Source organism: Otolemur garnettii, unplaced genomic scaffold (genome assembly GCF_000181295.1).
Source record: "Otolemur garnettii isolate 467f Iridium unplaced genomic scaffold, OtoGar3 scaffold00019, whole genome shotgun sequence".
Classification (NCBI taxonomy): domain Eukaryota; kingdom Metazoa; phylum Chordata; class Mammalia; order Primates; family Galagidae; genus Otolemur; species Otolemur garnettii.
The window spans coordinates 19,943,195-19,955,732 of NW_003852414.1; the positions used below are offsets into that span (position 1 = coordinate 19,943,195).

At 50.2% G+C, this 12,538-nt stretch overlaps 1 protein-coding gene across 1 annotated transcript in view; it reads right to left on the reverse strand.

Moving 5' to 3' along the window:
* Window positions 1–4,745: 4,745 nt before the first annotated feature.
* The window catches only part of PROSER2 (proline and serine rich 2), a 30,794-nt gene continuing 23,001 nt past the window's right edge, over window positions 4,746–12,538 (reverse strand). Inside the window, exons 3-4 of the mRNA XM_023511451.1 lie at window positions 9,597–9,864; window positions 4,746–7,834 (exon numbers count right to left, since the gene is read on the reverse strand). Of these exons, the coding sequence (XP_023367219.1) occupies window positions 6,825–7,834; window positions 9,597–9,864 (1,278 nt within the window). The 3' untranslated portion in view covers window positions 4,746–6,824. The remainder of the gene's footprint in view (window positions 7,835–9,596; window positions 9,865–12,538) is intronic.

The window sequence follows — 12,538 nt, forward strand, 5'->3', positions numbered from 1 at the left end:
GGGGGGGGGGGGGGGGGGGGGGGGGGGGGGCTTGAGGCTCTGTCTAAAAAAAAAAAAAAAAAAAAAAGAAAACAAGTTTCAAACCATTTCTTTCTATTTCATCTCCCCACTCCCACCAACCATTTTACATTTTAAGTACCGGAATTCAGTTCAGTTGGCCTTTAAGATTGGACTGAAAAAGAGTCTTGCTGAAAGTTTCACAGTCACACCGATTATGAACCAGGAAAAATGTGGTGAAGTGAGTCCCTTGGCCAGAGTTCAGAAGGCCAGGCACAGGAGGCGAGGCACCTCGGTCACCACAACACGAGGACGCAGCAAGGCCTCTCACAAGGCTTCTTATTTTTTATTTTTTTTGTAGAGACAGCCTCACTTTATCGCTCTAGGTAGAGTGCCGTGGCGTCACACAGCTCACAGAAACCTCCAACTCCCAGGCTTAGGCGATTCTCCTGCCTCAGCCTCCCGAGTAACTGGGACAACAGGCGCCCGCCACAACACCCAGCTATTTTTTGTTGCAGTTTGGCCAGGGCTGGGTTCAAACCCACCACCCTCAGTATATGGGGCTGGCGCCCTACCACTGAGCCGTAGGCACCACCCCTCACAAGCCTTCTTACTCTCTGTGCACCTGTCTTCACAGGGAAGAGGCTGCTTTCCCCAATTTCAAAATGCTTAGACACAAAGTAAACAGCTGGGTAACAGGGATAAAGTCTATCCAATTTTGTGGGCCAGGAAACAGATGTGCAATTCCAGAGTTGGTTGGAAGCTGAAGAGAAGCAGGTAGTGTTGCTGTCATTGCCATTCGTCAGGGACGTCAGTATAACATCTAAGTGTGAGGACTTAGGCCATTACATAAGGCTCACAGCCGATGCATCTTCCAGAGCAGGGCCAGTGCCCCCGGCTGCATGTCACAGGCAGTCCCCTCTCATAAAAAGCAATGCAGTGACCACACACAATCAGAGGGGCCATGGAGGAATGTGGACAGGCCCCTACAGGGCGAGCACATGAGGTGGCACGGCGGGCACACGGAGGCACAGAGGGGCCACAGCTGAATGCAGACAGGCCCCTACAGGGCGAGCACACGAGGTGGCACGGCGGGCACACGAAGGCACGGAGGGGCCACAGCTGAACGAGGACAGGCCCCTACAGGGCAAGCACAGGAGCTGGCACGGAGGCACATGGAGGGGCCACAGCTGAACGTGGACAGGCCCCTACAGGGCGAGCACACGAGCTGGCACAAGGGCACATGGCTTCCTTGTTTGTTCAGCCCCACCCCTAAGAGGTATTTCCAGAATTTAGGTCACTACCCTTGGCAGCCTTGCTTCATACACAAATACTCCGAGGTTAAAGTTTATGAAGTGTGACCTGTTTATCAACGACTAAGTTCCATTAGCCTCGGCTTCCAAATGTGAATTCTTACCGGCGGCCACAGTGGGATGGTCACAGTGCCTGGCTTGACTACAGGTGGTTGGGTGGGGGTGGGCTCATAGCAGCCAGAGCCAGTCTCATCTGCCAAGCATCTCGGAGCCTCAGGAATGAGGGGCAGAGTGGGGATAGCTGGCATCAGCACCCCCACCCCCAGTGACGCAGGTGAGGACCCCTCCCAGCCCAGATCCTAGCACTCTGGATCCAGAGGGTCTGGGAGGGGACCCACGGTACAGGTGCAGGACTGGGAAGGAGGAAGCCAGGAGGCAGACAGCAATGTTGGGTACTGTGCCCCCACTCCCCAGGCTGGAGAATGCCAAGTCTGCCACAGGCTTGTTAGGTCATTACTGGAGTTCACCATGTCTCCCTTTTAGCCGGCTGTGAAATAGGAGATCCCAACCTTCAGATGAGAAGCCTGAAGGAAACCTCCACCCCAGGACAGTAGGATGAAGGTGGGGCTGCCTGAACTGATGACTGGCATCTCTGAAGTCTTGTGAATTTGGAACGTGGAGGGCAGTGTTTTTTTCCTGTGTTTTTTTCTGGAAGGCCTCTCTCTACCTGCTGTACCCAAAACCTGACCCATCCAGTGCTAACCAGCCTGGGTGCAAAGTGCCCTCGGGCCTCTTCTGCAGACACAACTGAATCCCCCATCTGGGCTCTGACACTGGCAGAAGGCAGCGACCCTGGTGGGCCAGAGAGAAGCCTGAGCAGCAGACAGGGTTCCCAGCCGTGCCTCTGTTTCGAGTTCAATGCCAAAGAGTTCCAGTTTTCCCAGGACGCGCCAGCTCACAGCCTCTCTCTCACAGATGTTTGAAAGCGGGGCTTGTCCGACGAGAAGATTAGAAAAGGATATACGAACTTGTTCCCCATACTTTAAAGCAGGGGGGGAAACGAGGCTTGTTGTAAAGAGAGGACACAGAACCTGTTTGGTAACTTGTCATTTCAATGAAAACATGAACCTCTCTGCAGGTGAACACACCTGACTCCTGCCCTGTCTCCTCCCACCCTGGCGGGGACCACAGGCAGGGAACAAGGAGAAACACAGAAAAACAAGGCGTCTGCCCATTTGGAGAACTCCATTATTTGATGACGAAAGTTGAAGAACCCATGGGAGCAGCTGAAGGGGGGAAACAGTTTATTAATGTTGCTGTGTCACCACGATAAAACTCACTCAGAGAATCAATGCTTTCATTGTGCGCGTTGCCACTGGGAAAACATCGGCACGGCAATCACACGTTTTGGTATAAAAGTCAATTGTTGTTGTATTTACCTAAATTCTCTCTCTCTATTCCTCTTTATTAAACGTTAAAGAACTGATTTCTTAGATCACCTGTGTAACAAAACCCGTCACCACTGAACCCTCTGAAAGGTCAGACTCCTTGCAGCTAGCCTTGTAGGAATTGAAAGAAAACCTATTTCTGATTTTTTTTTTTTTTAAGAGTTTCACTATGTTGCCCTCGGTAGAGTGCCATGACATCACAGCTCACAGCAACTTCAAACTCTTGGGCTTAAGCGATTCTTTTGCCTCAGCCTCCCTAGTAGCTGGACCTACAGGCACCTGCCGCAATGCCCAGCTATTTTTTGTTGCAGATGTCGTTGTTTAGCTGGCGGGGGCTGGGATCAAACCCACCAACTTCGGTGTATGTGGCTGGTGCCGTAACCACTGTACTACAGGTGCCAAGCCAAATTTTTTTTTTTTAAGACAAAGGTCAAGCCTAAGGGCTCCATAAGGCCTCACATAGTCCACTCAGCTTTTCACAGAAGCTGCTTTCCAGCGAGGGATCATACGGTCTGAAGTGAGCTTGTGCAGGGGGGATGGCAACATGGGCCGTGCTGGGAGCCACCTGTCCTCTGAGCCATCCTCAAGGGTTCCGAGGTGGTAACAGTGCAGAAAACCTGGGCTGTTACATCTGCCGCCCCGCAGCGGCCCTGCCCTCACAAGAGGGAAGGCAGCCCACAGGTTTCCTAATTTTGTTTTTCTCGCTGTTCGTTCCTGGGCCTTTCTCTTCAACCAGCCTCACAGGAGGAAGAGCAAATGTCAAAATTTCTGCTGGTTTTGTGAAGATCAGTCTGTACACAGGGGCCCAGGTAATAAAAAAGAAAAGGAGAGAACTGAAGCAAATGCTGATTATTCTGGACACTGCCAAGTGTCACCCTTGGGTGGATGAGACTCTGCTTTGGCCATTTGTACATACCTTTCTCAAAGCATACTTTTTTTTTTTTAAGGATTAAGAGTTTCTTAAAAGTGGAGACTGAGGCTCGGCACCTGTGCCTTAAGCAGCTAGGGCGCCAGCCACATACACTGGAGCTGGTAGGTTCAAATCCAGCCTGGGCCTGCCAAACAATAGTGACAACTACAACCAGATAATAGCTGGGTGTTGTGGTGGGCGCCTGTAGTCCCAGCTACTTGGAAGCTGAGGCAGGAGAATTGCTTGAGCTCAGGAGTTGGAGGTTGCTATGAGCTGTGATGCCACATTGCTTTACACTTTACCCAGGGCGACAGCTTGAGGCTCTGTCTCAAAAAAAAAAAAAAAAAAAAATGGAGACTGATCCATTTTCTTCTTCCAAGTATCACTTGGAAGAAAAAATAACAAACCTAGGCACTTAAGATTCATTTTTTCCTTTTCATTGCCGTTTTGCTTTGAAACCTGTATGGTCTTTCAAATTACCTTGAACCAGATGGCCTTTAAGAATATCACCTCACAGCTGGGCGCCTGTGGCTCAAGTGGCTAAGGCGCCAGCCACATACACCTAAGGTGGCGGGTTCGAATCCAGCCCCAGCCTGCCAAACAACAACGACAGCTGCAACCAAAAAAAGATAGCCAGGCATTGTGGCGGGTGCCTGTGGTCCCAGCTACTTGGGAGGCGGAGGCAGGAGACTCGCTTGAGCCCAGGAGTTGAAGGCTACTGTGAGCTGTGATGCCACGGCATTCTACCCACAGGGACAGCTTGAGGCTCTGTCTCAAAAAAAAAAAGAATATCACCTCACATAGTCTGGTCAGGAAACTCATGCCCTTGGCACAGTAGGGTCTTTGTTAACACAATACCTATACATATAGGTGAGTTCATTAGCAACTAGAATTTGAACTTCATTCAAAAATTACAGCTTTCATTACTGTGGTTTTGGGTGCAGGAAATGACTAGAGTAACAGTCTAATTATGAATAAATAGAAGAAACTGTGGAAAAGTAGAAAGGATATAATTCTTAAAAATTATGAATATACAGAAAGGATATGCCAATTTAAAAGAAAGCGATGGAGAATATATAGTATATAACACAAAACCAAAGTTGCTTATACAGAAGATAAAACTAAATTTATTGTTCATAAATGTGATGACGAGAATATATTAATAGGCAGTCAAGTTCACCCTGCTCACAATGAAATCACGGGATAAGATAAAAAGAAACAATCCTTACAGACACAGAATAGTTAAAACATTATTCATATCAAGATCTTCATTAAACACTGTCTGGCATTTCTCTCTATAAAAAGGAAACAGCCCTCATAAATCCTTTAAACAAGTTTAACATAAACAAGAGTAAAATTGAAAGGAACTATGTTTAAAAGTTGTAAAATGAAAGCACCTATTTAAGATCATCAAGAATCTACGAGATTCTTATTACTCATGAGAGCAAGAGCTGGGTGAGATACTAACCTGCGTAGATCTGTGGGAAAAATGATAGTCATTCATTTTATGTAACTTATAAGGCAAAATGAAGACCATGAAAAGCGCCCTTCACAGCACGTTTCAAAGTCTAAATTTAAGTAATATTCGATGAGAAAGAGACAGACTCTGTTACGGTGCTGGCTGAGGCACCAACACGGTGTGACCGCTCGCAGCTGCCCTTCCTGTCTATTTTTAGAGCTTTAAGACTCCAGCCTTAAATAGTTTTGATAATAATGCTTGTGGGTACAACTCAGCATGTCAGACATAGTTGAGGAGAAAACCACTTTTTTCCCTGCTGTGTAGCCTAACTCTTTGGGTTTTCTCTTTTGAATTAATCCTGAGATCGTATTCACGGGATGTCACCAATTAAGGACCTTTAAGAATCTTCTGTTTTCTGCTGTTTACTGGCTACCTTGAACATGCAAAACTAAAATCAGACGATCAAGGAGATTAATCTGTTAAAACCACCCTTCCTATAAAGGCAACTATCGTGCTCATTTGGAGCTGGGGATATTACTTGAATTGGAAACAGGGGACACGTTGTTGAGGGAAAAGCACTTTCGGTTCACCGAGCTGTCTTGGAGATGCGTCCTTAAGAGACTTCCAGGCTGGGGAGTGGCGATTTCTTGTCTCGTCATCACCTTGTGGAGGACGGAAGTGCTGGCACTCTGTAGCTACTGAGGCGGGTTTTCAGAAGCTTATTATTTATAATGAAGGTGCGTGTGTGCACACACTACCTGTGTACACGTGTGAACAAACGTGAACCCACACACATTCCTATGTACATACACACACACAACGCCGGCTCGTACACACGTCCCAGTAAAGCTGACCTTGTAGTCCAGGGAGGTTCTCAAAATCACCACCTTTCCCAAATTGAGCCCTTCTATTTCATTCCCACAACTCAAAATTACAGAAAATCATACTCTGAAAGTTTCATTCCAATTTGCAGTATAAAAAAACTGAGCAAACCCAATTGTATCAAGAAAGAGAAGTATATCTAGGGCTAAAGTACCATCCTTTGTATCCCTCAAAACCAAAAAACGTATATTAAGACATTATAAACATTTTATAAGCAGTTCTTTTTTAAATTCTTAGGAGAAAGGCAAGATCCTGAGTAGAAAGGACCTAAACTTCCTGTGATGTGTACTGAGGATAAAAGTCAGACCAGAGAGTGACAGAGCAGACCCAACCCCCCCATCCGAAATCACGTGGCATTTACAGATCAGGGAAACTGACAGATTGTTTTATTTTATTTTTCGTGAGACAGAGTCTCACTCTGTTGCCCAAGCTAGAGTGCCATGGTGACATAGCTCACAGCAACCTCCAACTCCTGGCCTCAAGCGATCCTCCTTTCTCAGCCTCCAGAGTAGCTGGGACTACACGTGTGTGCCACTGTTCCTGGCAAAGTTTTAAAGATTATTCTTTCTCTGAGTTCTTGGAAAAAGGAAGGAGACAAGACACAGGCCTGATTCTCTTTGGAGCGTTACTCTCTCCCCACCTGCTTGGCTCCACGGTCACCAAACCTGGTGCCTCTTGGCTCTGTCCTCAACGGGGCACAGCAGAGGAACACAGATAACTAGTTGCTCCTTATGTCCATTTCGGGCCACGCAGCTCCTGGTGTGTGGGATGAGACCAATCCGAGCTGATGCTCACACTTCTCGTTTCGCCCTCCCATGCCATCCTGCCGCCCAACTGGCCCAGCGGCCCCAGTAGCAGGTCCCTGTCACATCATGTCAGGAGTTCTCCTTGAGCAGCCCGAGCTTCCTCAGGGCTTCGCGCCTGGCCTCCTCTGAGGAGCCCCGGCCGGAGAACTGCACAGTGATGCCCTGGGGCCGGAAGCCCATGGCCCTGGGGAGGGAGCCCGACCGCCTCCGGGCGTCCTGGCCACAGTCTGGCTGGCGGGGCTCATAGCAGCTCCTGCTGGCACCCTGGCGTGCCAGCCTGCTGGGAAGGGCCGGGTCTGGGCGGATGGTGACCGTCTTCCCGGCCGGCACGAAGGGACTGGGCTCGCTCGTCAGCACGTCGTGGATGGTCTGGAAGCCGTTGGCCAGTGCCGGGGACTCGGTCTGCACGCCTCTGGACTGCTGGCCCCCGGCCTGCCCCCCTACCTGGGGGCCTTCTGCTTCCCTGGCCGAGCCCTGCTGGCCCAGGTCACTCAGTGCCCGCTCTGGGGAGGAGCCCCACCTCTGCTCAGGGATGTCGCCCCTCAGTGGCCGCTCCTCCGTGTCCCCCACTGTGAGGAATGAGACACCATTGATGTTGGCCAGCACCTGCGCTTTCCGCTCCTGCACGCTGACGGCAGCCTTGGAGATGGTCTTGTTGAACCCCTTCCCTGAGCTATTGGTCAGGCTGATGTTGCTGGGGAAGCGGGGGGCCTTGGGTGTGGGCTGGGCTGCGTGTCTGTGCCACTGGATGTAGTCCCCGTTCCGTGGGGCTGGAGAGGTCGGCGTCCTCCATTCTCCTGGCCTGCTGTCCTTGGAGGGGGACTTGGGCGAAAGGGCCTCATTTCCTCCCAACTTCTGGGCGATCACCAGGGGGGTAGGAACTGAGCGAGGCAGTTTGGGGTGCTCCGCGGGAGGAGGAGAGAGCAGGTCCCTCATAGGCTGGCTCGGAGCTGGAGTGCCAGGTGGGGCTGGGGACAGTGGGAGGGACTCCGGCACGGGGTCTGGCGCTGCAGCCTCCTCAGCGTCTAGGCCCCTGCACTCCAGGCCGGGAACGTTGTCCTTCCTAACAGGTCCGGCCCCTGCAGCGGGAAGGAGAGACCTCATGACCCGCCACCTCATGTAAAAACAACCCAGGATGTCCCTGTTCCCCGAACTCAGGCCTCAGAGGGACATGATGACACCAACTTTCACAGTGTCCCCTACTCCTTGTGTCCTGCACCAGGCAAAGAGAAAGCAGATTATTCTCATGACCACAGGCTGAGAACGAACACACCTGTGATGGAGGAAGACCCGCAGATCCCATCAGCACCATCAGGCTTCCCGGCACCCCCGGACTCTGAGGCTCCTTCACCCCAGGCCGGTGACAGGAAGAGGCAACTGACTCACCAGGGGATTCCGTAAAGGGAGAAGTGAGGCTGGAAAGTGTGCGACCTACACCGACTCCTTCAGCAGCCTCCGTGAGGCACATGGAGCCGTGTCACTGTCCTCCGTGATGCAGAAGTAGAATCTAACAGGCCTGCCTTCAAGCCTCTCCTTTGTCACTGAAGTGACACCAGTCGTGGACCACCCAACACTTGGCTGCACTTACACTCACACCTGTCTCCCAGCCCAAAGCTGTGAGCTGCTTCTTTTCATCTTTGTTATCTTCAAACTTGCACACAAGGCCTGCACTTAACACTGTTAGGAAAAGATCATGGCTGGGAATTGATGGTTGGGGGCTGGGGGCTAATTACTTTTCCTTTTTAGAGACAGAGTCTCACTTTGTCACCCTCAGTAGAGTGCTGTGGCATCACAGCTCACAGCAACCTCCAGATCTTGGGCTTAGGCGATTCTCTTGCCTCAGCCTCCCGAGTACCTGGGACTACAGGTGCCCACCACAATGTCCAGCTATTTTTTTGTTGCAGTTTGGCTGGGGCCGGGTTCTAATCCGCCACCCTAGGTATACGGGGCCAGCGCCCTCCTCACTGAGCCACAGGCGCCAGCCGTGGGGGCGGGGGGCTTATTTTTAAAGAGTGTTCCCCTTGGCATGATGATGTAATTTGACACTTTAAAAGGATTAGCTGGTTGAAATGACTTTTAGGAACTAATCAAAACAGAAGCATAATAAATGTGGGAATTCATACTGGGTGTCTCCTCTAGCTCCGTATTTACACAGAATCCACAGTTCTGAGTAATGAACAGCCTTGCTTAAAACACACACACACACACACACACACACACACACGCATACATTTTTAGAAGCTCTTAACCAACAGCAGTGTTTTGAAGTTACTAGAGCAAAAAAAGTACTTTCACTTTTATCTCTGCCTCATCTTTTCCAATCCTATCCCCTTGGCTACAGTTGTTTCCAGTGTCATTTCCCATCGCACAAAAAACAATGGGAAGGGATTTCTCTCTATCTCCTTCCAGTTCCATCACAGGACTCAGGAGACAAAAGCACACCTGTCCTTTGATGCCGGAGTCCAGCAGAATGCACCCAAGTGGACCCTTTCCTGTTCCTCTGAACCAGCTGACTTTTCAGACTCTCACCTTGCAAAGTCATGCTACAGAGATGGGCTGAGAATCTTGCACTAAAATACAAGTGCCTCACATATGTTCTGTGAAGAAAACAATTACTACCTGGAAGTAACTTCCAGTTTTCCTTCTTTCCTTCTATACGTGTGTGTGTGAGCCTGATTAGTCTCATCCTAATTCTGGTCCTTTGACATTGCCCTTTGCTGGACATTGAAACTGCCGAGAGGATGCCCCTCTCCTCTCAGACTCCGGAGCCCTCCGCAGCGTCTACACTGCAAACCCGGGAGAAGGGCAGGAGGGGCTCAGTGCGGTGGGGCTGCACCTCACCTTGTGTCTCCTCCTCACCGGCTGCATGCGTCCCGTCCGGAAGATGCTCGGCCTCCCCAGCGGCAGGTGCTGGAACCAAATCGATGACGTCTTCAGGCTCGGAAGGACTGGACGTGCTCCCTTCCAGAGAGCGTGAGGAGTGGTGACGCTCACCACTGTCACACAGGACGAACTCCTCAAAGTCGTCCTCCAGGGAATCAATAGTCTCTTCAAAAAACAGGATGACGTCCTTCTCCTCGTGGGTGAGGTGCCTCAGGCTCTCGTCGTCCTGTAAGACAGGTGTGGAGATGGGGAACGGGCAAGATGGAGTGGACAGCTGTTTCCCTGAGGAGAGAAAGCGAGAGCCGCCCAAAGTGGGGATGGGGCCAGAGCCCACGGTGTTCTTCCCTGATTTCTACAAGTCCCTGCCACTTGGGTCACCTGCCTGACAATGTGCCAAACATCCTCACCATTGTACCTGAAGGAAAAGGATGCCGTCAAAAGGCGTGGCACGTAATGGACCTTCAAGCCTGTTCTGAGCTCTGAACTTGTAGATCCTAGTGAGTCAGTGATGAAAAACCAGCTGGCCTTGGGGACGACCTCGGGAGAGCCGTGTTCAGCCCAGTGCTATCAGACACACTGTGTTTCCACGATAATAAGAAACCTCTGGTTGAAGACAGTGGCTGGAACTCACCTAGTTATCTCCTCTCCTTCCAGAAACCCCACTGAAACAATAAAGGGATTTTCCCCCAGAGGCCCAAATCACAAACAGAAAATGACAGGAAAAGAGATGATGGCAAGAAAAGGAGGCAGTCGGGGAGCAGGACGGGTGCAGACTGTCTGGGAGACCCGGGGAAGGGGCGTGCCCAGTCAGTGGGCACCTGTGGCGCCCTGCTGAGCGGCTCCGGGAGTGCGGAACAGGTGACAGGGAAGAGAGCAGTGTGCTCGCCCCAGCAGAAACCCGGACGCTTATTCTGAAAGAAGGCCCGAGAGGAACTGAAGTGAAGCTGACGGGAAGAAGGTATCAGAAACGTGGGTGGTGGAGCCGCAGTGCCTCCCCCCAGACAGGAGACTGCACCGTCTGCCTGAGGAGTCTGAAGGTTCCCAGGACGGAAGGAGGCAGCAGCCAGGGCTCCCCAGCGAGATCGTCCCACTGGTGAAGGCCCAGCGCAGAATGTTCAGCAGTTCCTTAATGTTCCTTAATATCCTGCTCTAGAGGACATGTGGCTATTTAACAATCAACAAGCATCTGAGGAAAAATGGTAACATGAAAGATACAATGAGATAAAAAAAGCACAGGAAAGCCACCTGGAGGCCACCCGCAGTGTGTGGCATCACCTATCATTCCAGACTCGGAATTCTCGCCCTACTAAGCTATCATTCTCTTACGCTTATTCACACTTAAGTATTTAACAGTAAAAAATGACGACACACATATCCGGCACGCACAGAAAACTTCACAGGGCAGCTGGGGGCGCTGAAGAATGTTTTTTCCCTTGGGGACACCGAATAAACTGTGTGCCTGTGTTTTCACCGTGACTTGTCACATAAAGCCAGGTGTGGAATTTTCCACTTGTGGTTTCACGTCAGTGCTCACAGAGTTTCAGATTCCAGGGCATTTCGGATTTGGGATCCTACATGGACGCTCGGCCCGACGTGCCATCTGGAGCTCCTCGTAATAAAACGTCTGTTAGTCTTTCCCCTACTTTTCTATCAAGTTGTCTTAAAAAATATAATGTGGGCTCAGCGCCTGTGGCTCAACTGGCTAGGGCGTCAGCCACGTACACCTAGGGTGGCGGGTTCGAATCCCCAGCCCGGACCCGCCAGGCAACAGTGACGGCTGCAACCAAGGAATGGCCGGGCGTTGTGGCGGGCGCCTGTGGTCCCAGCTGCTTGGGAGGCGGAGGCAGGGGACTCGCTTGAGCCCGGGAGTTGGAGGTTGCTGTGAGCTGTGGTGCCACGGCACGCTACCCAGGGGAACAGCTTGAGGCTCTGTCTCAAAAAAAAAAAAAAAAAAAAAAAAAAAAATATAATGTGTAGGAGTTCTGCATGTATTCTAGACACAAATGTTTTCCTGGATACGGTTATTGCCAATATCTTGTTTTACTCTTCTCTCTCTTTAAGGAGTCTTTTGATGACTAACCCTTAATTTTAATGTAGTACAAACATCTTGGTTTTTTCTTCCATAGAACTTTTCTTAGGCCCTATTTAGGGAACCACCACCAAATTCACTGTACTGAAGATAATCAACTAGGTTTTATTCTAGAAGAATTATTGTCCTTGACCTTCCAGGTTTAGTGCTTCGACTGATCTGGAATGAACTTTGGCACACGATGTGAGGTCACGATTTCTTGTCTCAAACCATGTTCTTGCGTCTGGAGTTCATCATCTCATGAGGGCTGCTGATAGGAAAATTGGCAACTACTTGACCTTGGGACATCCCACAAGAAGGTGATCAGGGGAGTTACGGAAACAGACAGTAACACTGTGGGAGAAGGAGGTCTGGCAGGAGAAACTTCAGAAGTGAAATGATATATCAGCCAAACCCCTGAGAAGTGACTGGGAGTTAAGCAAAAAGGAAGGGGGCATTTTGGAAAGACTGTGTTGGTTACAGCGCAGATAATCCTGCCTGTGGAAACCATTTAGACAGGAATTAAAGGACATCTAAATGAGGGCAGTGGTGATGGGAATAGGAGGGAAATGGATTTGAAAGAAATTTAAAAAGTAGAATCAATTCCTTACGTAAAATTCTGTTTTTTTTACAAGAGTTTTTCACCACTCCCAGACTTTATTTACACTGGAGGAAAGGGCTGTGTCTGATTCCTCTCTGAACTGCCCACAGAGCTCAGAGGTCCTCTGCATTTAGACTGTCAGCTGCCCACTCACCATGTGTGTGGTGTGACTCTCTGGTGACCAGAAAGTGGAACCCCCTAGGAGTCCCGTGAGACTCATTACTGGGTAAT